This window comes from Ranitomeya variabilis, chromosome 2 (genome assembly GCF_051348905.1).
Source record: "Ranitomeya variabilis isolate aRanVar5 chromosome 2, aRanVar5.hap1, whole genome shotgun sequence".
Lineage (NCBI taxonomy): Eukaryota > Metazoa > Chordata > Amphibia > Anura > Dendrobatidae > Ranitomeya > Ranitomeya variabilis.
The window spans coordinates 335,154,530-335,182,111 of NC_135233.1; the positions used below are offsets into that span (position 1 = coordinate 335,154,530).

Genomic DNA, 27,582 nt, shown 5'->3' on the forward strand with positions numbered 1-27,582 from the left:
TTTCTATCTTCTTATAGCCTTCTCCTGCTTTGTGGGCTTCCACCATTTTCATTGTCAAAGTGCTAGAAAGTTGCTTAGAAGAGCCCATGGCTGTTGTTCTGCTGTTTTTTGGCACAAGGTTAGAGGAGGCGGACATTTTTATAAAGCTGGGAAATTTGCATAACCTGGGCTTTCCTAAGGTTGATAGTGAACAACACATAAACCCTAACAGGCTAATCAGGTCGGAAACCTTGGTCAAAGTTATCTGGGCACACAAATCTTCAAGGGTGCCCAAACTTCTGCATTGGCCCATTTTACTTTTTGTAGTTTTTAAAATGTAAAAAATGACTGTATATTTTTTTTGGCTAAAATACAAACGAAAAGTGTCATCTTTAACCTTAGGCCTGGAGGTCATTTCATCGTGAACTTGCTTAACTGTTCCCAATAACAGTAATTTTGACCAAGGGTGCCCAAACTCTTACATGCCACTGTATTAACCTCTCTAGCCAAAAAGCAGGAAATTCCTTTCATTTGCAGTTGCCTCTGAAGCCAATTTCCCTGAATGGCTCTGCATTTCCTGCTGGGTATATCAATCCAATTTTTGGCGCATAACATGCCTGCCACTTTATATATTTGAAGCATCTTATCAGTGGCATGTGCCTCTGTGCGTCAGGGACTGGAGTAACATTTTTTGCTCAAGAAATGCCTGAACTTTTGCTGTAAATAAGGGGCGGGTGTAGCCGCACCAGGTTCTTTCAAACTTTTCAAAGTGTTTTATGCCAGTTTTTAAGCGAATACGCTTTGATGAATCAGCTCCTAAGGCTGCATGTATACTGGATGATTCAGGGAAAAGATAAACAAGGTACTAAAAATCATTGTTCTAGGCAGCACATTATGCTATGTAAACCGAACATGTGCTGCCAAGAATAATGTACACAGAATGAGCAAGTTAATCATCATTTTGTGGTAATGGACGTGAAGCTGGCCTGTCTAAACAGGCTATTAAACCACCATTAATTGGCTTTTATGTAGCTGATTGATCTCATAATGCCACGGGTTAGCTATTCTAAATGCATCAAAAGCAAATAGTAGTCCAGAATTTGGGAACAAAAATGTATTGTAACTTTATTTAGTCTTTTTAAAAATATGCTGTGAACAAGGGCTACTCTAACCCCAAAATGTTTTTGTTTTGTTTCTGTTCTGGCACATGTCATAATTGCAGATATGTAATTTTTATAAAGATGGGGGTTAACATTCTTTGTAACTTAATTCACAAGTGCTGGACTTTTTGTTTTTTGGGATATATTTTGCTGCGGAAAAATGAGGACTTTGCATGGGGTAATATTGTCTGGATCCTACCATAATAAGGCACATAGTAAGCAGTACTTCTAATTGTTGTTTTGTCTAAATGCGCCTAACCAAGAATCAGTGATATTGCTTAATCATGCAATGAACAGATAAAACCAGTGCTTCAGATGGCTATGTTTGCTTCTACTGCAGCATTGGGTATTGGGCTACAATGGTTATTGGGTTTGGCATGGATGCCTTAGCCTACCGTTTGAAGCATTCACATCCAGCGTGTCAGCGGGATCCAAGGTAATGTTTCTTCTTGTGGAGACTGATTTATCAAGTCTGACATGCCAAGGTGAGGAGACTTTAAAGCCTTGCAATACTCTTCTGGGAAATATGCAAATTATCACTTCAGAAACCTTGACATGTCAGTCTTGGCAAGGAAAAACGTTACCCCTTTGGATCTCTCTCAGATGCCTCTCACCCAGCCAAACCAGATCTCACACTTTGCACTGACAAGGGACAGTACCCCCAAAACACAGTGTCTGCAAATTGAGGTTTTGGCTTTTTATCCCACGTCTCTTGGCAAGGCTCGTAAGAGGGTCAATCTTGACTTTCAGGATTGCTACTTCAATACGTGGCACTAGAGTTCTAGTCCTCTTCCTTTCTGAATTTCCAGTCAAAAACTGACATGTCTTTGTAATATGGCTGTGGACACAAAGTCTGCAAAAAGAGACATGTGAACAGCTCCATAGACTTTAATGTGTATGTGTTCTATCCATGAAAATCACGTTTAAAACATTCGCTAGTCACAGATGTCTGAATGAGGCTTTAGGGTAACAATCTTTACCCTGTGTAAAAGAAGCCTATTTAGAGCTATGGCCTCATTGGTAACATTCATAAATGGTAGTCACTGCTTTTAGCTTTTCAAGGAGTTAATGTTCAGATAATAAAAGGAATATACCTTGCCAAAATGGTATCTTACAGTATACCTTTTATTGGGCTTGAGAGTTTGTGCTTTGTGCTGTGGCCTCTCACATTCGGCACTGGACATAACACAAATACCAGTTTTTGCCCAGATATCCTTTTAAAGTTAGGCAAGATTCACATTCATACAGAACATACCGCACAATAACGAGAGCAGGATAGACCATCAGCTAATAAACCGTTTTATATCAAAAGTAATACTTTTTTTTTCCCCAGAGAGTATAATTCAGAATGTCTGTGCATAGTAACATATCTCCATCATATGACGTAATCACATATCCAACTTTATTTCTATCTCTCCCATTTCAGCAATCTGGACTTCATGGTATGAGGTCCTCATTTGATCGTAAAATAAATATGATTCTGAAAACAAGCTTAAAAACATAAAAATGAAAAGACTGTATTCAACAGATTGTTTATACAGAAAATAATTGGTTTCCTAGTCTTTCAAGCGTTTGCTTGTTGCCCACACAGTATTTACAACAGATATGCACTCCTATGAAAGTACACCAATGCCTGTAGATGCCGAATTCATCTTTGTAAGTGGATTCCAGTCGTAGGAATATTGTTCCAATAGTTTCCTTAATTTAAAAATGTGCTCCTTTATTGAACTAAAAATTGAGACTGAAGGATAGTCATGATTATTTATTTTGGACTGATGTAGCAGGATGGATTTGGATTGATTTAGCCAATCTTTTAAGTTCACCTTCGATCTTGGAAAAATGTATGGCAGCCCCATGTTACAACTGAGTTGTACTGACAAAACCTAGGTCTGTTACATTTGTATGTACAACTTTGTAGGAGCCTTCAATGCAATAAATGTGAGGACAACCGAACACTACTGACATTATGCAATCTCCGATCTATTAATTACATTCTATAATGGCAACAGGACAAGCTCTTATGATCCTTAGAACTACTACTCCATTACTGAAATAAGAAGGTCCACATTAGTTTAGAAGTCCATCGGGGTTGTTCCTGAGATAGATGCATGTAAGGCTGAGTCGTTTTGTCTGTCTGCTATCAGTATCTCATTCAGTTGTGGTTCCACTGATGGCACAAAAGACATGCAAGGAATTCTGCATCCATGACGAGTGCATGGTATCTTCCTGAAAAATCTGCAAGAAACAGAGCACACAACACAGTTATAATGATCCCACATATTTCCATCTAACCGGCAGGCAACAAAAAACAAATTTACCTTCAAAGCTTTCCAGATGTAGCATTGAAAGAGGAGAGAAAAATAAATTACTTTTCTATTATTATACATAAACTGTAATGATTAGGCATTGTCTTTTCTGGAAGAGGCTGAAAGGAAGTCGGTATTTACTTTCCAGTGATCATTGGTAGCCTTGCAAAGTACAATTTTTATACCCAAATTCTAGGCACAATATTTGGCCCTCTACAGTAAATCATTACAGCAAGATTTTCCTTATTATCCCAATACATGAAAATGAAGCAACATTGCAAATAGTCTTGGATCATGCAGTAGATCTGTTATCAAGTGGAGGTGATCATTCCTTGTTCAGCTCAAAGCTGACTGTTTCATGAAGTTGTAATACCTTCCCGTTTTGCATTGATAAGAAAAACACAGGTAAAATGTACTAGTTACACAACAGGTTTAAAGGGAACTTGTCAGCAGGATTGTGCACAGTAACCTACAGTGTCAGGTCGGTGCCGTTATGCTGATTGATACCTTGTTTGATGAAATCCATCTTGTGGTTGTTGTTTAATCTTTTCAGTGAGTTAATTATATGCTCGCTCTCCGGGGCGGCCTGTGTGGGGGGTCTTCATGTGGTGCTCTGATTAGGTATTCATGTGTATTTCATCACCCAGATATCGTTTTAATCAGTATAACAGTGCAGACCTGACACTGTCTGTAGGTTACTCAGCACAATCTTGCTGACAGATTCCCTTTAACCCCTTCACGACATGCGCCGTACATGTACTGCGCATGCCGTGTCTCCCCCTTTGATGTGGGCTCCGGCGCTGAGCCCACATCAAAGTCGCGACATGTCAGCTGTTTTGTACAGCTGACATGTGCGCGCAATAGCGGCGGGTGACATCGCTATTCACCCGCCGCTATTAACCTGTTAAATGCCGCTGTCAAACGCAGACAGCGGCATTTAACTACCGCATCCGGCCGGGCGGCCGGATCTGACGTCATCGCCGACCCCCGTCACATGATCGGAGGTCGGCGATGCATTAGGATGGTAACCATAGAGGTCCTTGAGACCTCTATGGTTACTGATCGCAGGTAGCTGTGAGCGCCCCCCTGTGGTCGGCGCTCACAGCACACCTGCAATTCTGCTACATAACAGCGATCTGATGATCGCTGTTATGTAGCAGAGCCGATCGGGCTGTGCCTGCTTCTAGCCTCCCATGGAGGCTATTGAAGCATGGCAAAAGTGAAAAAAAAATGTTTTTAAAAATGTGAAAAAAATATTAAAAATATAAAAGTTTAAATCACCCCCCTTTCGCCCCATCCTAAATAAAACAATAAAAAAAACCAAAAACCTACACATATTTGGTATCGCCGCGTTCAGAATCGCCCGATCTATCAATTAAAAAAAAGCATTAACCTGATCGCTAAACAGCGTAGCGAGAAAAAAATCCGAAACGCCAGAATTACGTTTTTTTGGTCGCCGCGACATTGCGTTAAAATGCAATAACGGGCGATCAAAAGAACGTATCTGCACCAAAATGCTATCATTAAAAACGCCAGCTCGGCACGCAAAAAATAAGCCCTCACCCGACCCCAGATCACGAAAAATGGAGACGCTACGGGTATCGGAAAATGGCACTTTTTTTTTTTTTTTTTTTTTTTTTTTTTTTTTTTTTTTAAAGCAAAGTTTGGAATTTTTTTTCACCATTTAGATAAAAAATAACCTAGACATGTTAGGTGTCTATGAACTCGTAATGACCTAGAGAATCATAATGGCAGGTCAGTTTTAGCATTTAATGAACCTAGCAAAAAAAACAAACAAAAAACAAGTGTGGGATTGCACTTTTTTTGCAATTTCACCGCACTTGGAATTTTTTTCCCGTTTTCTAGTACACGACATGGTAAAACCAATGATGTCGTTCAAAGGTACAACTCGTCCCGCAAAAAATAAGCCCTCACATGGCCATATTGACGGAAAAATAAAAAAGTTATGGCTCTGGGAAGGAGGGGAGTGAAAAACGAAAACACAAAAACGAAAAAGGGCCGCGGGGTGAAGGGGTTAATTGGTGTAGTATATCGTTGTTTTTGTTTTCCTGGCAAAATTATAAAGTGGATACTAAGTAGAAGGAAAATCCTCTACTCTTCTTCTCTTATAGCCAATCCACTTTTTGCATCTGTAGTACTGGCACAACACCTGGTTTAGAAGAACTATGAGGGAGATCATGGTATTAGCACTGTAATATGAATGTTTAAGTAGGGCTTAGACATTTTCTATACAAAAAAGTGCAAAAACTAACAATGCCATATTAAATTTCAAATATAACTTAAAGGGATTATCCAGAACTATATATTTTCTTACTATGGGTCTAAGAAATAACAGGAAGGTTGTTGCTATCTTCCTGGCTGTTCTGACCAGCGCCGATCTCAGTCAGCACAGAGTGGTCACAGAGCGTTCCTGTCAGCGATACAGTGGCTTCCTCTGATGTCACGTGGCAGAAGAGTAGCTTCTCTTTTGCTTTGTTGACATGCTAATTGACAAACAGCGTCAGTCATGCCCTGTCCACAGAGCAGCCCGGAAGGAGAAGACTTGCTCTGTTGATGTTGAGCAACTGAATTGCTGGGAGGCGCGGTTTTACTATGGGCTTAAAAGCTTAGTCCTGGACAACCCCTTTAAGGAAAAAAGGCATCAGTCAGAATGGTTTTAAGCTCTGATTAGCAGCTAGCTTCCCCAAAAATCAAGGCTTTGGGGGAATCTGCTGATATTGCAGGGCAGCCATAACGTAATAACAATCTGTCAGTCTCGGGTGAATCCATAAAGTAAGGAGGTTTTCTTGAATTTTTCTTCTCCCTTTCCAACACTTCCCTTCTACATAAAATATTATAAAAACCAATTGTCTTGTCCTATCAAAGTAATGTAAAAATTCGTCTTTACTGAATACAAAATCTTGATCAGTCCAAGAGGAGAAAAGCATGTATTATTACGTTTCTTATTTTCATGTGTAATATTGAGTTATGAAATTACTATTTGTGTCTATGCAGGCATAATGACTCCTCTGTATATATCATGGGACATGTTTTATCACCTTAGGATAGTGTTATCTAAGGATCAGTTTTCTGTCACTTCACTGGCAATGGAACTGACATGATTCTGATGTTAGGTGCTGGATAATATGAAATAAATAGTAGTAAAAGGGGAAAAAATAGTAAAAGTTGCAGGATAATTTATTATCAAAATCAAACATTGCTGTTCCAGAGCAGTCTTAAAACTTTAATTTTTCTAGGATTAAGTCCAGCAGTTACTAATCTTAGATGGATATACAAAATAACAGAATGGAAAAGTGTTACACATGTAATTGGCTCATAAGTAATCCAGCATTAACAGAAGAGACTTGGCAGTGCTAGAGAAAACGATATTACTATACTCGGCTGTTGCAGTGTTTCAGATTGTATGTAAATACAGTTTAAAGCTGATCACAGAATAGATTCCACAATAAAAACTGCACACATTATAAAATGGATATCTCTGATCTGATGAGATACATTTTTAAATTTGTCAGAATGGCTGTATAATCCTTTCTGAAATCCTGAATCCAGCAAGAGAAGAGATTTTTGCTCATGAACACACTAGAACTCATGAGTAGCGATGAGCGAGTATGCTCGTTCCTCGAGTTTTCGGATCATGCTCGGGTGTTCTCCGAGTATCAGGGACACGCTCGTAGATTATGTTAGAGTCCCCGCAGCTGCATGATTTGCGGCTGTTAGACAACCTGCACACATGCAGGCATTGCCTGTTTATTACGGATTCCCTACATGTATTCAGGCTGTCTAGCAGCCGCAAATCATGCAGCTGCGGGGACTCGGACATAATCTACGAGCACGCCCCTGATACTCGGAGCACACCCGAGCATGATCCAAAAACTAGAGGAACGAGCACACTCGCTCAGCACTACTCATGAGCTGTATCAATCTCCACTCATCTAGTCTGATTGACAGCTTCTCTGTATCCCTCCTCACTGCTGGTGCTGAACGCTTACAGTGCTCAGTACAGCTATTCAGGTCTAAGGGGTCTACTATATATAATAAGTCATTAGCCCCGTAAGACCCGATAAGAAGCCAGAAACCTGGTGAAATATGTTTGGGAGCTGGCATGTACCCTGGAGTTTTAAAAGCAGTAGTATAAATACTACTAACAGCAATCTACCCAGTAAATCAGCAGCTAGGAAGAATGAATTAAGAAATCAATTAATTGACTCTCTGACTATAAATAAAAAGAGTTTACTGTATACAGGAATCAGTCATATATTAACCCCTTAAGCCCCGAGGGTGGTTTGCACGTTAATGACCGTGCCAATTTTTACAATTCTGACCACTGTCTGTTGTGAAGTTGGATTTTGGGCTCCCCCGGTGGCCACTGGTGGAATTGAACTGGTGTGCATCATCCTCTCTGTTCACCTGTTTCCATCAGGATGTGGGAGTCGCTATTTAGCCTTGCTCCTCTGTCACTTCCATGCCGGTCAACATTGTAATCAGAAGCCTTTCTGTGCATGTTCCTGCTGCTAGACAACTCCCAGATAAGTTGGACTTAGTCCTTGTTTGTTTTTGCATTTTGTTCCAGTTCACAGCTGTAGTTTCGTTTCTGTGTCTGGAAAGCTCTTGTGATCTGAAATTGCCACTCTGATGTTATGAGTTAATACTAGAGTCTTAAAGTAATTTCAGGATGGTATTTTGATAGGGTTTTCAGCTGACCATGAAAGTGCCCTTTCTGTCTTCCTGCTATCTAGTAAGCGGACCTCCATTTTGCTAAACCTATTTTCATACTACGTTTGTCATTTCATCTAAAATCACCGCCAATATTTGTGGGGGCCTCTGTCTGCCTTTCGGGGAAATTTCTCTAGAGGTGAGCCAGGACTATATTTTCCTCTGCCAGGATTAGTTAGTCCTCCGGCCGGCGCTGGGCGTCTAGGGATAAAACGCAGGCTACGCTACCCGGCTACTGTTAGTTGTGCGGCAGGTTTAGTTCATGGTCAGTTTAGTTTCCATCCTTCCAAGAGCTAGTTCGTATGTTTGCTGGGCTATGTTCTCTTGCCATTGAGAACCATAACAGTTTGACCGGCCTAAAAGGGTTAAATTAATTGACAGAGAAAGGAGAGAAAAGAGAAGTCTGCTGAAGATTTTATTTTTTTTTTTCTCAGTTCTGAGTGTGCTTGTAATTGAATCTCTTGCAAGTCTGCCTATATTGCAGCCTTTCTCTCTCTCTCTCCTTCTAATCCTGGAATGGCTCTGTGTTCACCTGTTTAAAATGGATATTCAGAGTTTAGCTGCAGGTTTGAATAATCTCACCACGAAAGTTCAAAACTTACAAGATTTTGTTGTTCATGTTCCTATATCTGAACCTAGAATTCCTTTGCCTGAATTTTTCTCGGGGAATAGATCTTGCTTTCAAAATTTCAAAAATAATTGCAAGTTGTTTTTGTCCCTGAAATCTCGCTCTGCTGGAGATCCTGCTCAGCAGGTCAGGATTGTGATTTCTCTGCTCCGGGGCAACCCTCAGGATTGGGCTTTTGCATTGGCTCCAGGGGATCCTGCGTTGCTCAATGTGGATGCGTTTTTTCTGGCCTTGGGGTTGCTTTATGAGGAACCTCAGTTAGAACTTCAGGCGGAAAAGGCCTTGATGTCCCTATCTCAGGGGCAAGACGAAGCTGAAATATACTGCCAGAAATTCCGTAAATGGGCTGTGCTTACTCAGTGGAATGAGTGCGCCCTGGCGGCGAATTTCAGAGAGGGTCTCTCTGATGCCATTAAGGATGTTATGGTGGGGTTCCCTGTGCCTGCGGGTCTGAATGAGTCCATGACAATGGCTATCCAGATCGATAGGCGTCTGCGGGAGCGCAAACCTGTGCACCATTTGGCGGTGTCTACTGAGAAGACGCCAGAGAATATGCAATGTGATAGAATTCTGTCCAGAAGTGAACGGCAGAATTTTAGACGAAAAAATGGGTTGTGCTTCTATTGCGGTGATTCAACTCATGTTATATCAGCATGCTCTAAGCGTACTAAGAAGCTTGATAAGTCTGTTTCAATTGGCACTTTACAGTCTAAGTTTATTCTATCTGTGACCCTGATTTGTTCTTTATCATCTATTACCGCGGATGCCTATGTCGACTCTGGCGCCGCTTTGAGTCTTATGGATTGGTCCTTTGCCAAACGCTGTGGGTATGATTTGGAGCCTCTTGAAACTCCTATACCCCTGAAGGGGATTGACTCCACCCCATTGGCTAGCAATAAACCACAATACTGGACACAAGTAACTATGCGGATTAATCCGGATCACCAGGAGATTATTCGCTTTCTTGTGCTGTATAACCTACATGATGTGTTGGTGCTTGGATTGCCATGGCTGTAATCTCATAACCCAGTCCTTGACTGGAAAGCTATGTCTGTGTTAAGCTGGGGATGTAAGGGGACGCATGGGGACGTACCTGTGGTTTCCATTTCATCATCTATTCCCTCTGAGATTCCTGAATTCTTGACTGAATATCGTGACGTTTTTGAAGAACCTAAGCTTGGTTCATTACCTCCGCACCGGGAGTGCGATTGTGCCATAGATTTGATTCCGGGTAGTAAATACCCTAAGGGTCGTTTATTTAATCTGTCTGTGCCTGAACATGCTGCTATGCGAGAATATATAAAGGAGTCCTTGGAAAAGGGACATATTCGTCCTTCGTCATCTCCCTTAGGAGCCGGTTTTTTCTTTGTGGCTAAGAAAGATGGCTCTTTGAGGCCGTGCATTGATTATCGGCTTTTGAATAAAATCACGGTTAAATATCAATATCCGTTGCCACTGCTGACTGATTTGTTTGCTCGCATAAAGGGGGCCAAGTGGTTCTCTAAGATAGATCTTCGTGAGGCGTATAATTTGGTGCGAATTAAGCAGGGGGATGAGTGGAAAACCGCATTTAATACGCCCGAGGGCCACTTTGAGTATTTGGTGATGCCTTTTGGTCTTTCAAATGCCCCTTCAGTCTTTCAGTCCTTTATGCATGACATTTTCCGTGATTATTTGGATAAATTTATGATTGTGTATCTGGATGATATTTTGATTTTTTCGGATGACTGGGACTCTCATGTCCAGCAGGTCAGGAGGGTTTTTTAGGTTTTGCGGTCTAATTCCTTGTGTGTGAAGGGTTCTAAGTGCGTTTTTGGGGTTCAAAAGATTTCCTTTTTGGGATATATTTTTTCCCCCTCTTCCATCGAGATGGATCCTGTCAAGGTTCAGGCTATTTGTGATTGGACGCAACCCTCTTCTCTTAAGAGTCTTCAGAAATTTTTGGGCTTTGCTAACTTTTATCGTCGATTTATTGCTGGTTTTTCTGATGTTGTTAAACCATTGACTGATTTGACTAAGAAGGGTGCTGATGTTGCTGATTGGTCCCCTGCTGCTGTGGAGGCCTTTCGGGAGCTTAAGCGCCGCTTTTCTTCCGCCCCTGTGTTGCGTCAGCCTGATGTTGCTCTTCCTTTTCAGGTTGAGGTCGACGCTTCTGAAATCGGAGCTGGGGCGGTTTTGTCGCAGAGAAGTTCCGATTGCTCCGTGATGAGACCTTGTGCTTTTTTCTCGCGTAAATTTTCGCCCGCCGAGCGGAATTATGATGTTGGGAATCGGGAGCTTTTGGCCATGAAGTGGGCTTTTGAGGAGTGGCGTCATTGGCTTGAGGGGGCTAGACATCAGGTGGTGGTATTGACTGACCACAAAAATCTAATTTATCTTGAGTCCGCCAGACGCCTGAATCCTAGACAGGCGCGCTGGTCGTTGTTTTTCTCTCGGTTTAATTTTGTGGTGTCCTACCTGCCGGGTTCTAAGAATGTTAAGGCGGATGCCCTTTCTAGGAGTTTTGAGCCTGACTCCCCTGGTAATTCTGAACCTACAGGTATCCTTAAGGATGGAGTGATATTGTCTGCCGTTTCTCCAGACCTGCGGCGGGCCTTGCAGGAGTTTCAGGCGGATAGACCTGATCGTTGCCCACCTGGTAGACTGTTTGTTCCTGATGATTGGACCAGTAAAGTCATTTCTGAGGATCATTCTTCTGCGTTGGCAGGTCATCCTGGAATCTTTGGTACCAGGGATTTGGTGGCAAGGTCCTTCTGGTGGCCTTCCCTGTCTCGAGATGTGCGAGGCTTCGTGCAGTCTTGTGACGTTTGTGCTCGGGCCAAGCCTTGTTGTTCTCGGGCTAGTGGATTGTTGTTGCCCTTGCCTATCCCGAAGAGGCCCTGGACGCACATCTCGATGGATTTTATTTCGGATCTTCCTGTTTCTCAGAAGATGTCTGTCATCTGGGTGGTGTGTGATCGTTTCTCTAAGATGGTCCATTTGGTTCCCCTGCCTAAGTTGCCTTCTTCTTCCGAGTTGGTTCCTCTGTTTTTTCAAAATGTGGTCCGTTTGCATGGTATTCCGGAGAATATCGTTTCTGACAGAGGTACCCAATTCGTGTCTAGATTTTGGCGAGCATTCTGTGCTAGGATGGGCATAGATTTGTCTTTCTCGTCTGCTTTCCATCCTCAGACTAATGGCCAGACCGAGCGGACGAATCAGACCTTGGAGACATATTTGAGGTGTTTTGTGTCTGCAGATCAGGATGATTGGGTTGCTTTTTTGCCTTTAGCGGAGTTTGCCCTCAATAATCGGGCCAGTTCTGCCACCTTGGTGTCTCCCTTTTTCTGTAATTCGGGGTTTCATCCTCGATTTTCTTCTGGTCAGGTGGAATCTTCGGATTGTCCTGGAGTGGATGCTGTGGTGGAGAGGTTGCATCAGATTTGGGGGCAGGTAGTGGACAATTTGAAGTTGTCCCAGGAGAAGACTCAGCTTTTTGCCAACCGCCGGCGTCGGGTTGGTCCTCGGCTTTGTGTTGGGGACTTGGTGTGGTTGTCTTCTCGTTTTGTCCCTATGAGGGTTTCTTCTCCCAAGTTTAAGCCTCGGTTCATCGGCCCGTACAAGATATTGGAGATTCTTAACCCTGTGTCCTTCCGTTTGGACCTCCCTGCATCTTTTTCTATTCATAATGTTTTTCATCGGTCATTATTGCGCAGGTATGAGGTACCGGTTGTGCCTTCCGTTGAGCCTCCTGCTCCGGTGTTGGTTGAGGGCGAGTTGGAGTACGTTGTGGAAAAAATCTTGGACTCCCGTGTTTCCAGACGGAAACTCCAGTATCTGGTCAAATGGAAGGGATACGGTCAGGAGGATAATTCTTGGGTGACTGCCTCTGATGTTCATGCCTCCGATTTGGTCCGTGCCTTTCATAGGGCTCATCCTGATCGCCCTGGTGGTTCTGGTGAGGGTTCGGTGCCCCCTCCTTGAGGGGGGGGTGCTGTTGTGAAGTTGGATTTTGGGCTCCCCCGGTGGCCACTGGTGGAATTGAACTGGTGTGCATCATCCTCTCTGTTCACCTGTTTCCATCAGGATGTGGGAGTCGCTATTTAGCCTTGCTCCTCTGTCACTTCCATGCCGGTCAACATTGTAATCAGAAGCCTTTCTGTGCATGTTCCTGCTGCTAGACAACTCCCAGCTAAGTTGGACTTAGTCCTTGTTTGTTTTTGCATTTTGTTCCAGTTCACAGCTGTAGTTTCGTTTCTGTGTCTGGAAAGCTCTTGTGATCTGAAATTGCCACTCTGATGTTATGAGTTAATACTAGAGTCTTAAAGTAATTTCAGGATGGTATTTTGATAGGGTTTTCAGCTGACCATGAAAGTGCCCTTTCTGTCTTCCTGCTATCTAGTAAGCGGACCTCAATTTTGCTAAACCTATTTTCATACTACGTTTGTCATTTCATCTAAAATCACCGCCAATATTTGTGGGGGCCTCTGTCTGCCTTTCGGGGAAATTTCTCTAGAGGTGAGCCAGGACTATATTTTCCTCTGCCAGGATTAGTTAGTCCTCCGGCCGGCGCTGGGCGTCTAGGGATAAAACGCAGGCTACGCTACCCGGCTACTGTTAGTTGTGCGGCAGGTTTAGTTCATGGTCAGTTTAGTTTCCATCCTTCCAAGAGCTAGTTCGTATGTTTGCTGGGCTATGTTCTCTTGCCATTGAGAACCATAACAACTGTCCCTTTATGAGGTTATAACTCTGGAACGCTTCAACGGATCTTGGCGATTCTGACATTGTTTTCTCGTGACATATTGTACTTCATGATAGTGGTAAAATTTCTTCGATATAAATTGCGTTTATTTGTGAAAAAAATGGAAATTTGGCAAAAATGTTGAAAATTTTGCCGATACACCATATGTGGAGGTAAACCACTGTTTGGGCGCATGGTAGAGCTCGGAAGGGAAGGAGCGCCGTTTGACTTTTTAATGCAAAATTGACTGGAATTGAGATGGGACACCATGTTGCGTTTGGAGAACCCCTGATGTGCCTAAACAATGAAACCCCCCACAAGTGACACCATTTTGGAAAGTAGACCCCCTAAGGAACTTATCTAGATGTGTTTTGAGAGCTTTGAACCCCCAAGTGGTTCACTACAGTTTATAATGCAGAGCCGTGAAAATAAAAATTTTTTTTTTTTTTTTTCACAAAAATGATTTTTTAGCCCCCAGTTTTGTATTTTCACAAGGGTAACAGGATAAATTGGACCCCAAAAGTTGTTGTCCAATTTGTCCTGAGTACATTGATACCCTGTATGTGGGGGGGAACCACCGTTTGGGCACATGACAGAGCTCGGAAGGGAAGGAGCGCCATTTGGAATGCAGACTTAGATGGATTGGTCTGCAGGCGTCATGTTGCATTTGCAGAGTCCCTGATGTATCCAAACAGTAGAAACCCCCTACAAGTGACCCCATATTGGAAACTAGACCTCCCAAGGAACTTATCTAGATGTGTTGTGAGAACTTTGAACCCCCAAGTGTTTCACTACAGTTTATAACGCAGAGCCGTGAAAATAAAAAAAAAAACAATTTTCCACAAAAATGATTTTTAGCCCCCCAAATTTTTATTTTCCCAAGGGTAACAAGAGAACTTGGACCCCAAAAGTTGTTGTCCAATTTGTCCCGAGTACGCTGATACCCCATATGTTGGGGTAAACCCCTGTTTGGGCGCACGGGAGAGCTTGGAAGGGAAGGAGCACTGTTTTACTTTTTCAGCGCAGAATTGGCTGGAATTGAGATCGGACGCCATGTCGCGTTTGGAGAGCCCCTGATGTGTCTAAACAGTGGAAACTCCCCAATTCTAACGAAACCCTAATCCAAACATGCCCCTAACCCTAATCCCAACGGTAACAATAACCACAACCCTAACCCTGACACACCCCTAACTCTAATCCCAACCGTAAATGTAATCCAAACCCTAACTTTAGCCCCAACCCTAACCCTAACTTTGGCCCCAACCCTAGCACTAGCTCTAACCCTAACCCTAGCCCTAACGGGAAAATGGAAATAAATACTTTTTTTTTATTTTATTATTTTTCCCTAACTAAGGGGGTGATGAAAGGGGGGTTTGATTTACTTTTATAGCGTTTTTTATAGCGGATTTTTATGATTTGCAGCTGTCACACACTAAAAGACGCTTTTTATAGCAAAAAAGTTTTTGCGTCTCCACATTTTGAGACCTATAATTTTTCCATGTTTTGGTCCACAGAGTCATGTGAGGTCTTGTTTTTTGCAGGACGAGTTGACGTTTTTATTGGTAACATTTTCGGGCACGTGACATTTTTTTGATCGCTTTTTATTCCGATTTTTGTGAGGCAGAATGACCAAAAACCAGCTATTCATGAATTTCTTTTGGGGGGGGGGGGGCGTTTATACTGTTCCACGTTTGGTAAAATTGATAAAGCAGTTTTATTCTTTGGGTCAGTACGATTACAGCGATACCTCATTTATATCATTTTTTTACATTACTGATGCGGCGATACTAAATATGTGTACTTTTATTTATTTTTTTTTTATTTAGATAAAGAAATGTATGGGAATAATATATATATATTTTTTTTTTTTACACATGTGGCAATTTTTTTTAAACTTTTTTACCTTGTCCCAGAACCCCCCCCCCCCCGGGACAAGGTAAAAAAGTAAAAAAAAAATTTTACAAAAAAAAAATTCACAGATCGCTGAACTGACAGTTTGCACAGCACTCTGTCAGATCAGCGATCTGACTTACAGCGCTGCAGGCTTACCAGCGCTTGCTCTGAGCAGGCGCTTGGTAAGCCACCTCCCTGCAGGACCCGAATGCAGCCCCGCGGTCATTTTGGATCCGGGCCAGCTGCAGGGAGGAGGAGGTAAGAGACCTTGGAGCAACGCGATCACATCGCGTTACTCCGAGGGTCCCAGGGAAGCACACAGGGAGTCCCCTCCCTGCGCGATGCTTCCCTGTACCGCCGGAACACTGCGATCATGTTTGATCGCGGTGTGCCGGGGGTCAATGTGCCGGGGGCGGTCCGTGACCGCTCCTGGCACATAGTGCCAGATGTCAGCTACAATAGTCAGCTGACACCCGGCCGCGATCGGCCGCGCTCCCCCCGTGAGCGCGGCCGATCGCATATGACGTACTATCCCGTCACCGGGAATTAAGTCCCAGGTCACCTTGTCGGGATAGTACGTCGTATGGGATTAAGGGGTTAAAAAAAAAAAGTGAACACAACTTTGTGATTCTAATTGTACATTAAGTATAAATTAAGTTTTATAAATTGTTTATTGAAAGGAGGAATTTGATACCAGAAGGTTAATACTGAGCTAAATACTTCATCACAAGTCTGCCTCCTGGTAGTTTGCTACAGTGTATCAGCTTATAATTTAAGCTGTTCTGAATGATTGTCTAAACTAAATACATAGGTAGTAAATCTCAGCTGTGAAAAGTATTTTTATCTTGACAGGTTTTCCTCTGGGTGTTTCATTTACCAAAGCAGCTGAAATGAAAAATGAAGTAGCTTTGCAAACAGCTTTATTTTTGTCTATAGTTTTTAGACAGACCTATGTGTTTCCATGGGTACAGACTACAAAAAAGATGGATCCTGATAGTTACAGTGGATTGCAGAAGTATTCACCCTCTTGGCTTTTTACCTATTTTGTTACATTACAACTTCGATTAAAATATTTTTGTAATCCCAAGTGAAGTGAGCAACATATAGGCATAAATTAAATTTATGGGATGAAATAACTAAAAATTGGCATGAGCATATGTATTCGCCTCTTTTACGATGAAGCTCCTAAAAATTTCTCATGCAAGCAAGTACCTTCATAAGTCACATGCTTAGTGAAAAGAAGTCCACCTGTGTGCAATCTAAGTGCCACATGGGCTGTCAGTATATACACAACTTTTCTGAAAGGCCACAGGAGGCACCAATAACCAAACAACAAATTTTTGAGAAGTTCAAGTCAGTAAAAAAATATGCCAATCGCTAATGATCCCCCAGAGCACCATCAAATCTATTATCATCACATGAAAAGAACATGGTACCACAAGAAACCTGTCGAGAGTTTAAGGAGGGCATTAATCGGAGAGGCAGCACATAGACCAAAGCTAACCCTGAATGAGCTGCAGATTTTCCAATCAGAGAGTGGATTATCTGTCTATACGACCACAATAAGCCGTATACTCCATAGATGTGGCCTTTATGGAAGAGAGGGCAGAAAAAAGCCTTTACTTGCAAACAAAAATTGTAAAGCTCGTTTTGAGTTTGCGAAAATACATGTAGGAGACTCCCCAAATGTATGGAGGATGGTGCTGTGGTCAGATGAGAACAAAATTGAACTTTTGTGCCACCAGGGTAAACACTTTTTCAGGTGCCAAACCAACACAGCTCATCACCCCAAGATCACCATCCTCACAGTGAAACATGGTGGTGGCAGCATCATGGGTAATGTGAGGATGTTTTTCGGCAGTGGGGACAGGGAAAATAATCTGAATCAAGGGAAAATGGATGGTGCGAAATACAGGGATATTCTTGAGGAAAACCAGTTTCAGTCTGTCAGTGATTTGAGACCAGACCTTAATCCAATTGAGAATTTCTGGTCAGACTTGAAGATTGCTGTTCACCAGAGGAAACCATCTAACTTGAAGGATTTGGAGCAATTTTGCCTTGAGGAATGGGCACAAATCTCAGTGGCAAGATGTGGAAAACTAATACTTATTAAAAGCAACTTACAGGTATAATTGCTGCAAAAGGAGGCTTTTTTTTAATAAGAATAATTTGCAAAGTTGCTGTATAGAAGACTTGCCATGGACAACAATGTTTGCTGTTTTAATCCCACTACACCCCCAAGTATTATTATGTTTTTGTTTTGACTTTTTTGGAAAACTTCCATACAATTCGAGATATTTTTATTTTGTGTGTCCAATTTGCTACAAGGCAGAATAAAAGCACGTCACCGGAAAATTTTATGAACAACTATCCTTTTGGTAAAGACCCGTTTAACCTTCATTTAGATGCACTACAGCAGTAAACAATGTTTGTTTTTTTTAGGTGAACATTCTTTTTGGTGCAGCACAATTAATCGTGAATGATCATTTTTAAGGATATTCATATAGTGGAAACAGTCTGCCAATCACACAATGAGCAAAATTTATCTGGTGAAATAATCTTATGGTGTACCTAAAAGATCATCTTTTCGGCTGCACATCATCCTGTGTAAACAGAACATGTGCTGCCGAGAATAAAAGGAGCCTTGTATGCAGATAATAGCGGATTTGATTATTCAGTGTGCATCTGAAGCTGAGTCTCTACCTGTCTAAACAAACTATTAAACGACCACCGACTAGAAAACATGTTGTGATTCAGCAGTTGTATAACACTGCACATAGGTAGGTCTAAATGCACTTTTATTTGCGTTGAAACATGAGATGAATATAGAGAACTAAAGATGGGGGGAATCCTGCTGTGTGCCAATAGAAAGGCCATCAAGCCACTCTAAGTTGGCTAGGATATTTCAATACATTGCTAGGGCAAAAAAACAATCTTTGGAGCCCGTTTTCTCCACAACATACATTGATGCAGAATGCATTGGGACATGTACCTGCTCATGGATAATGTCAGAAAGCTCTTTCACCATTTCCCTGAAGTTTGTTTTCAGCCCCTCATGGTATTCAACCTGATCTTCTTTTATGAGCTGTTCATTCAGGTCCAGAGCTGTGGCACACACTTGGATAAACAGTCTATATAGATAAGAATACAAAGGACAGGTTATGGTATTTGTCTGACAGGGTAGATGCATTTAATCAGGATCAGAATCATATTTATTCACATACACAATGAGCTCACGCAGCTTAAGGCCCCGTCTCACTAAGCGATTTACCAACGATCACGACCAGCGATACGACCTGGCCGTGATCGTTGGTAAGTCGCTGTGTGGTCGCTGGGGAGCTGTCACACAGACAGCTCTCTCCAGCGACCAACGATCAGGGGAACGACTTCGGCATCGTTGAAACTGTCTTCAACGATGCCGAAGTCCCCCTGCAGAACCCGGGTAACCAGGGTAAACATCGGGTTACTAAGCGCAGGGCCGCGCTTAGTAACCCGATGTTTACCCTGGTTACCAAAAAAAACAAACAGTACATACTCGCCTTTCGGTGTCCAGGTCCCTTGCCGTCTGCTTCCTGCTCTGACTGAGATCCGGCCGTACAGTGAGAGCAGAGCGCAGCGGTGACGTCACCGCTGTGCTCTCACTTCTCACTGTACGGCCGGCAGTCAGTGAGAGCAGGAAGCGGACGGCAAGGGACCTGGACACCGAAAGGCGAGTATGTACTGTTTGTTTTTTTTTACATTTACGCTGGTAACCAGGGTAAACATCGGGTTACTAAGCGCGGCCCTGCGCTTAGTAACCCGATGTTTACCCTGGTTACCAGTGAAGACATCGCTGGATCGGTGTCACACACACCGATTCAGCGATGTCAGCGGGGCCTCAACGACCAAAAAAAGGTCCAGGCCATTCCGACACGACCAGCGATCTCGCAGCAGGGGCCTGATCGCTGGTACGTGTCACACATAGCGAGATCGCTATGGAGGTCGCTGTTGCGTCACAAAACTTGTGACTCAGCAGCGATCTCGCTAGCGATCTCGCTATGTGAGACGGGGCCTTTAGGAGGATTAAGTTGGAACAAAATATTGTTCAGATATGAAGTTTGTTCTAGGAGAAATCAAGGTAAGACTGTTTAAAACCCTAGTTGTGAATCCTGTTAAAAGTGAGATTCATTACGCTTTAACAAATCTGTCTAACATCAGACATCACCAACAGTGCCCATTAAAGGCAGAGACAACCCTGGTGGGCCCATCTAGGCTTGCACAAGAACGGTTTTCCTACAGATCGTTCATCTATCAAGTCATCATAGCTCGAGACAGTGCCGTAGGCCATAAAAAAATGCTGACATTACAGTGTAACACACTTATTTCCACAGAACTACAGCCAGAGGAGAGAGGCTAGACAGTCATGGCTGAAAGTGTTGGTACCCTTGAAATTGTTCCAGAAAATGAAGTACCATATATACTCGTGTATAAGTTGAGTTTTTCAGCACATTTTTTTAATGCTGAAACACCCCCCCTTGGCTTATACACAAGTCACGGTACAAAAAGCCGGCGGATGAGGGCGGGCGGCGGAGCAGCGGGTGCCAGGAGCCGGCGCCCACGTCATACCTACCTGCGTGCCCTCGGTGCTGGCACTGCATCTGTTCCGGCTGCCGGCGCTTGCCTGCAGCTCTCCTGTGCTGAGCGGTCACATGGTACCGCTCATTAAGGTGATGAATATGGACGCGTCTCCACTCTCATAGGGGTGGAGCGCATATTCATCACCTTAATGAGTGGTACCACGTGACCGCTCAGCACAGGAGAGCTGCCAGTGCCGCGCCGGGACAACGGAGATACAGGGACGTGCAGCAACGTACCGAGGAGGGTGAATATGACGGGGGAGCCACGCATGCGACGGGAGAGGACAGAGGGGAGCCACGCATACAAAGGGGGAGCAACGCATACAACGAGGGGACTGGGAGAGCCATGCATATGACGGGAACGAGGGGACTGGGAGAGCCATGCATATGACGGGGGAGCCACGCATATGATGGGGGAGGAAGGGGGAGCCACGCATACAACGAGGGGAGCCACGCATACAATGAGGGGAGCGGGGGAGCCACACAGAGCAGGACAGGACGGGGGGAGCCACACAGAGCAGGACAGGGATGAGGGGACAATACATACCCGGCTTATACTCGAGTCAATAAGCTTACCCAGTTTTTCGTGGCAAAATTAGGTGCCTCGGCTTATACTCGGGTTGGCTTATGCTCGAGTATATACGGTATTTCTCCCAGAAAATTATTACAATTACACATGTTCTGTTATATACATGTTTATTTTCTTTGTGCACATAGGAACAACGTGAAAAAAAACAGAAAAAAAAAGGCAAATTGGACATTTTACACACAACCCCAAAAATAGGTAGGATAAAATTATTGACACTTTCCCAAATTGTGGGTAAACAACTTTTGTGTCAAGTATGTTATGCTTGTTTAAAATCACCGTAGGCAAGTAACAGGTGTGGGCAATATGAAAATCACACCTGAAACTGGATAAATAGGGGAGAAGTTGACTCAATCTTTGCATTTTGTGTCTTGTGTGTGCACACTAAGCATGGAGAACGGAAAGAAGAGAAGAAAACTGTTTTAGGACTTGAGAATCAAAATTGTTGAACGATATCAACAATCTCAAGGTTACAGGTCCATCACCAGAGTTCTTGATCCTTTGTCCACAGAGCGCAACATAATCAAGCTTACAAACCATGGCACTGTAGCTATTCTCAGAAGGGAATAAGCGCCATATTGGAGTTCAGAGTTTGATGGAATTGTTTGAGGGTGACATGTCACATTGGCAGAGCGCCTGAGGTGCCAGAACAGGAGAAACCTCCAATATGTGATCTCATTTTAAAAACTATACCCCCTCAATGATTAATCTAGGGGTGCAGTGAGCATGTTGACACTGTCATGCAGCGCTCGCCCCCGGCTTCTGCAGCTCGCCGGGTGCGCGCGCACGGCGCATTCAGCTCTGCGCGTGCGCACATCTGATTCCTCTGTTGGCACTCCTTCCTGTCCTCTCCGTCATCCTGGAGGACTGTAACCCGGAAGTAGCTCTCATGCTGGTATATAAGCTGCTTCCTGCTGCTCCTCTGTGCCTGATGATCATTTGTGTTTACAAGTGCTTCTGGTCACCTGTGGTCTCTGTGCATTCCTAGCTTTCTGACCTTGGGACTCCTCCTTCCTCTGCAGTACCTGCCTGATTTTCCTGTGTTCCTGCTTTGTTCCTTCAGTTCCTGTTTCTGTGCGGTACCTGCCCGGCTCCTTTACCATTTCCTTGCTCCCGTCAGCCTCTGTGTCTCCATATTGTCTCGTCAGCCTCCGTGTCTCTGTAGTATTCCCATCTTCTCCCTCGTCTCAGTAGTTCCTTGCCATTCCCTCTGTTTCCTCCGCTGTTTCCTTCGGTCCCTGTGTTCCTGCAGTGTACCCTTCTTATCTCAGTCGACCCTCCAGCTTCCGTGGCGATAGTCCCTCACGGGCCTGCCCCTAACGCTCCCTGTATAGGGGGCGGTCCACCTGGTCAGCTCGTCCGAGAGGGGTTCGTCGTCACGGTCCAGTGGGTCCACTCTCCGTTGTCCCTGTTTGAATCCACTCTCTCAAATGGAACTGCACTCGGATGACATCTGAGTGCAGCCCGATTCTTACAGCATCACAGTATCATCAGGCCATGGACCCCGCTGGAGCTTCCGCTACTCAAAAAGACTTACTCTTTTTGCGTGAAAACCAGACTAGGGTCATGTCGTTTTTAAAAAATATGGAGTCTCGCCTAGCGGCTTTACAGCTTTCTGATCCTGGTATTGCTCCGCAGTTGGTTGCCCTTCAGCTGGAGCTAGGTCTACAATGGGACACTCAGTCCCATATTTCAAATTTTTTGGCCTCTATTAATGATCGGCTTCTCGCCCTCCAGAATGTGGCCTCTGTCTCCACTCCTGTCTCAGCGCCACAACCCTCACCCCGACTTGCTAGACCTCCTCGGTATGGTGGGGATCCTAAAGCATGCCGCGGCTTTCTTATTCAATGCCAGTTGCATTTTGAATTGTCTCCGCTACTTTATCCCACCGATCGAGCTAAGGTTGTTTTTATAGTATCCCATTTGGAGGGTGAGGCTTTGGCGTGGGTTAATCCCCTCTGGGAGCGTAATGATCCTTTGGTCTCCCAACTCAATCCGTTCCTGGATACCTTCCGCAAGGTTTTTGATGAACCTGGACGTCTGGTCTCTACCACAGAGTCCCTCTTTAACCTTAGCCAGGCCACTCTCTCTGTAGCTCAGTACGCCATCCGTTTCCGGACTCTGTCTTCAGACCTTGGGTGGAATAATGAGGCTTTGGTTGGAGCATTTTGGCGTGGTTTGTCTTCACGGATTAAGGATGAGCTGGCAGGACGGGACACTCCCACCTCTTTGGATGATCTTATCTCCTTGGCCATACGCATTGATCTGCGCTTTCAGGAGCGCACTCGCGAGCTTGCCAGAGAAAAGAGACCTCTTCGCCAGATCACTATTGCTCGAGGGACTTCTTTTTCTCAAACAGCCCCAGTGGTTTCTTCATCTTCTCCTGAACCCATGCAGGTCGATCGCTTTGAGTCTTCCGAGCAGCGCCGCAAGGAGAGACTCGCACAAGGTCTCTGTTTTTACTGCGGTAGTGCCTCTCATCTCTTACACGCCTGTCCTCAGAGGCCGGGAAACGCCTCCGCCTAGGACAGGTAAGAGAGGCCTTCCTAGGTGGTTATGACTCCTCTCCACCTCTGGTTTTGTCTGTTATTCTACATTTAGGTCCCCGTCACTTTTCTCTGGAGGCTTATGTTGATTCAGGAGCGGCTGGGAACTTTGTTCAGCTTGAGGTTGTAAACAGGCTTGGGATACCTGTTAGACCCTTGGAGACTCCTAGACAAATAGCTTCCGTCGATGGTCAGCCTTTGCGGGAGACCGTCAACTTAGTTACGGAGGAAGTTGAACTTCAGATTGGAGCTCTTCATCGTGAGAAACTGGCCTTTTATGTTTTACCTTCATTGTCTCATTCTTTCCTTTTGGGTCTTCCTTGGCTGAGAGATCACGAACCCACTCTGGACTGGCGCACTGGAGATGTTCTACGGTGGGGACAGTCTTGTCTGAACAGGTGCCTGCTTCCTGTCTAGCCTGCGTCCTCCTTTCGGTCTGCTTCGGAATCCACGGGAATTCCTCCAGCCTATTGCGCCTTCTCGGATGTCTTTAACAAGAAGGAGGCGGAGATCTTGCCGCCGCACCGCTCTTATGACTGCCCGATAGACCTTGTTCCTGGTTCTACTCCACCTCGAGGACGTATTTACCCATTGTCTCCTACCGAAACTCAAGCCATGTCCGAATATATCCAAGAGAATCTGGCCAGAGGCTTCATTCGAAAGTCCTCCTCCCCTGCAGGAGCTGGGTTCTTCTTCGTCAAGAAGGACGGTTCTCTTCGCCCATGTATAGACTATCGGGGTCTCAACACTATCACGATCAAGAACAAGTACCCACTTCCTCTCATACCTGAACTCTTTGATCGTCTACGTGGAGCACGAATCTTTACCAAATTGGATCTCAGAGGAGCTTATAATTTGGTCCGTATCCGTTCCGGTGACGAGTGGAAGACTGCGTTTAATACCAGAGATGGTCATTATGAATATTTGGTTATGCCATTCGGTTTATGCAACGCACCCGCAGTCTTCCAGGAGTTTGTAAATGATGTTTTTCGGGATCTACTTTACACCTGTGTTGTAGTGTACTTGGACGATATCCTTGTGTTCTCTCCAGATCTGTCTACTCACAGAAGAGATGTACGGCAAGTACTTCAGCGTTTGAGAGAGAATCGGCTGTACGCAAAACTGGAAAAATGTGTCTTCGAACAGTCATCTCTTCCCTTCTTGGGTTTCATCATTTCCGACGCTGGTTTGTGTATGGATCCAGGAAAAGTTTCTGCCGTGCTCAACTGGCCACGTCCTCTTGGAGTGAAAGCAATTCAGCGATTTCTTGGATTTGCTAACTACTATCGGCAGTTTATCCCTCACTTTTCCTCTCTTTCTGCTCCAATCTCCTCCATGATTCGGAAGGGTGCCAATCCTCATCTATGGTCGTCTGAGGCCGAAGAGGCTTTCCGGTCCATCAAGCAGGCCTTCACCTCCGCTCCTATTCTTCATCGTCCTGTGGCCAATAAACCCTTCATCCTTGAAGTAGATGCTTCTGCAATTGGAGCTGGAGCTGTGCTCTCGCAGAAATCCTCTTCTGGTCGTCTTGTGCCCTGTGGTTTTTTCTCTAAGATCTTCTCCTCCTCTGAAAAGAATTATTCTATCGGTGATAAAGAACTTTTGGCAATCAGGTTGGCATTGGAGGAGTGGCGGTACCTCTTGGAGGGGGCTTTACATCGTTTTGTAATTTACACAGATCACAAGAATCTGGCATATATCCGCTCTGCGCAAAGACTAAATCCTCGGCAGGCCAGGTGGGCCTTGTTTTTCGCCAGGTTTGACTTTGAACTTCGTTTCCTGCCAGGAGATAAAAACTCCAGAGCCGACGCTCTGTCTAGGTCATTCCAGGCGGTGGATATGGAGGAAGAACCTGCGCACATCATCGATCCTGCAAGAGTCATCACAGTTGCTCCTCTCTCTCTTTCCTCGTTGCCTCCGGGTAAGACCTTAGTTGCTGAAGAGAACAAAGAACGCGTCTTACTTTGGGGTCATGCCTCCAAATTAGCTGGACATGTTGGTCTCAAAAAAACCCTCCGTCTGATCTCTCGCTATTACTGGTGGCCTACGTTGTCCAAGGACGTCCAAAGTTTTGTCGCCTCTTGTCCCTCCTGTGCCAAGAATAAAATTCCCAGGCAACTACCTTCCGGGCTTTTGCATCCTTTACCGGTACCCTCCACTCCGTGGCAACATTTATCGATGGACTTCATCACTGACCTGCCTTCTTCATCTGGTTGTACCGTCATCTTCGTGGTCATGGATCGTTTCTCCAAGATGGCTCATTTCATTGCACTACCTGGTTTGCCTTCTGCTTCCGAATTGGCAAAGATTTTTGTTCACCATATTTTTCGTCTTCATGGTCTTCCTTTACATATTGTTTCTGACCGAGGTGTTCAATTCACCGCCCACTTCTGGAAATCCCTCTGCAAATCTATGAACATTTCGCTTGACTTTTCTTCAGCCTACCATCCGCAGTCCAATGGCCAGGTGGAACGCACTAATCAGACCTTGGTAACTTATCTCCGTCATTTTTCCAATTCCCATCAGAATGATTGGTCTGACTTGCTGCCATGGGCTGAGTTTTCTTACAATAACCATTCCAGTGAAGCTACTAACAAATCTCCATTTTTTATCGTCTACGGTCAACATCCTGGTCTTCCTCTTCCGGTTCCTCCTGTCTCTACTGTACCAGCGGCTGATCTTCTGTCTAGAGAGTTCTCCAGGGTCTGGCAGGAGACCAAGTCTGCCCTTGAGTTGGCTCAAGTCAGGATGAAGAGACATGCGGACAAAAGACGCCTCGATTCTCCTATATTCCATCCTGGGGACAAGGTTTGGGTTTCTTCTAAATTTATCCGTCTCAAAATTCCTTCACATAAGCTGGGTCCTCGCTATATCGGTCCATTCGAAGTTTTGTCTCGTATTAATGACGTTTCTTACAAACTTAAGTTGCCTGCCTCTCTGCGTATTTCTAATTCTTTTCATGTGTCTCTCCTTAAACCCGTAGTTTTTAATCAGTTTCATTCTTCTAACCTTTGTTCTCCTTCGCCTGTTTCCGAGGATGATGTCTTTGAAGTTAGGGACATTTTAGCCATGAAAAAACTTAGAGGGAGAACTTTGTTTTTGGTTGACTGGAAAGGTTTTGGTCCTGAGGAGAGGTCCTGGGAGCCTCGTGAGAACATTCAGGCCCCTCGCATTTTGTCCCGGTTTCTTTCAAGTCTTAAAAAGGAGGGGCGTAAAGACGGGGGTACTGTCATGCAGCGCTCGCCCCCGGCTTCTGCAGCTCGCCGGGTGCGCGCGCACGGCGCATTCAGCTCTGCGCGTGCGCACATCTGATTCCTCTGTTGGCACTCCTTCCTGTCCTCTCCGTCATCCTGGAGGACTGTAACCCGGAAGTAGCTCTCATGCTGGTATATAAGCTGCTTCCTGCTGCTCTTCTGTGCCTGATGATCATTTGTGTTTACAAGTGCTTCTGGTCACCTGTGGTCTCTGTGCATTCCTAGCTTTCTGACCTTGGGACTCCTCCTTCCTCTGCAGTACCTGCCTGATTTTCCTGTGTTCCTGCTTTGTTCCTTCAGTTCCTGTTTCTGTGCGGTACCTGCCCGGCTCCTTTACCATTTCCTTGCTCCCGTCAGCCTCTGTGTCTCCATATTGTCTCGTCAGCCTCCGTGTCTCTGTAGTATTCCCATCTTCTCCCTCGTCTCAGTAGTTCCTTGCCATTCCCTCTGTTTCCTCCGCTGTTTCCTTCGGTCCCTGTGTTCCTGCAGTGTACCCTTCTTATCTCAGTCGACCCTCCAGCTTCCGTGGCGATAGTCCCTCACGGGCCTGCCCCTAACGCTCCCTGTATAGGGGGCGGTCCACCTGGTCAGCTCGTCCGAGAGGGGTTCGTCGTCACGGTCCAGTGGGTCCACTCTCCGTTGTCCCTGTTTGAATCCACTCTCTCAAATGGAACTGCACTCGGATGACATCTGAGTGCAGCCCGATTCTTACAGCATCACAGACACCTTGTGTGCCTCACATAACTTTATACATTGGGTGGTGAAGAATGAATGATTACATTTTTACCACTATAATGTTGTTTTAGCCCCAATTTTTTTAATTTTTCTAAGGACTAATAGAAGAAAAATGGACCTCAGTTTGTTGTAAAAATTTCTCCTGAGTGTGCCAATGCCCTACATGTAATCTGGAAATACTTTTCAGGAACAGCACAAAGCTCAAAATGGAAAGAGCGCAATATTATAGTGAAGATTTTACTGTTATGTTCTGCGGGTGCCATGACCCACCCTCATAAGTGACCGTATTTTGCAAACTACACTTCTCAATTAATTCATATAGGAGTGCAGTGATCATATTGACACCACGGGTGTGTCACAGAATTTTATACCATTGGGCAGTGAAGAAATAATTAAATTTTTACCACCAAAATTTTGTTTTAGCC

The 27,582-nt window shown here is 44.4% G+C and overlaps 1 protein-coding gene across 5 annotated transcripts in view; it reads right to left on the reverse strand.

The window, feature by feature from the left end:
• Positions 1–2,519: 2,519 nt before the first annotated feature.
• The window catches only part of DOCK11 (dedicator of cytokinesis 11), a 395,594-nt gene continuing 370,531 nt past the window's right edge, over positions 2,520–27,582 (reverse strand). For all 5 annotated transcript variants that reach the window (XM_077285361.1, XM_077285359.1, XM_077285358.1 and 2 more), the window contains 2 exons: positions 18,413–18,551; positions 2,520–3,374 (listed from right to left, as the gene is read on the reverse strand). In XM_077285361.1, coding sequence (XP_077141476.1) covers positions 3,288–3,374; positions 18,413–18,551 — 226 coding nt within the window. In that variant the 3' untranslated portion in view covers positions 2,520–3,287. The remainder of the gene's footprint in view (positions 3,375–18,412; positions 18,552–27,582) is intronic.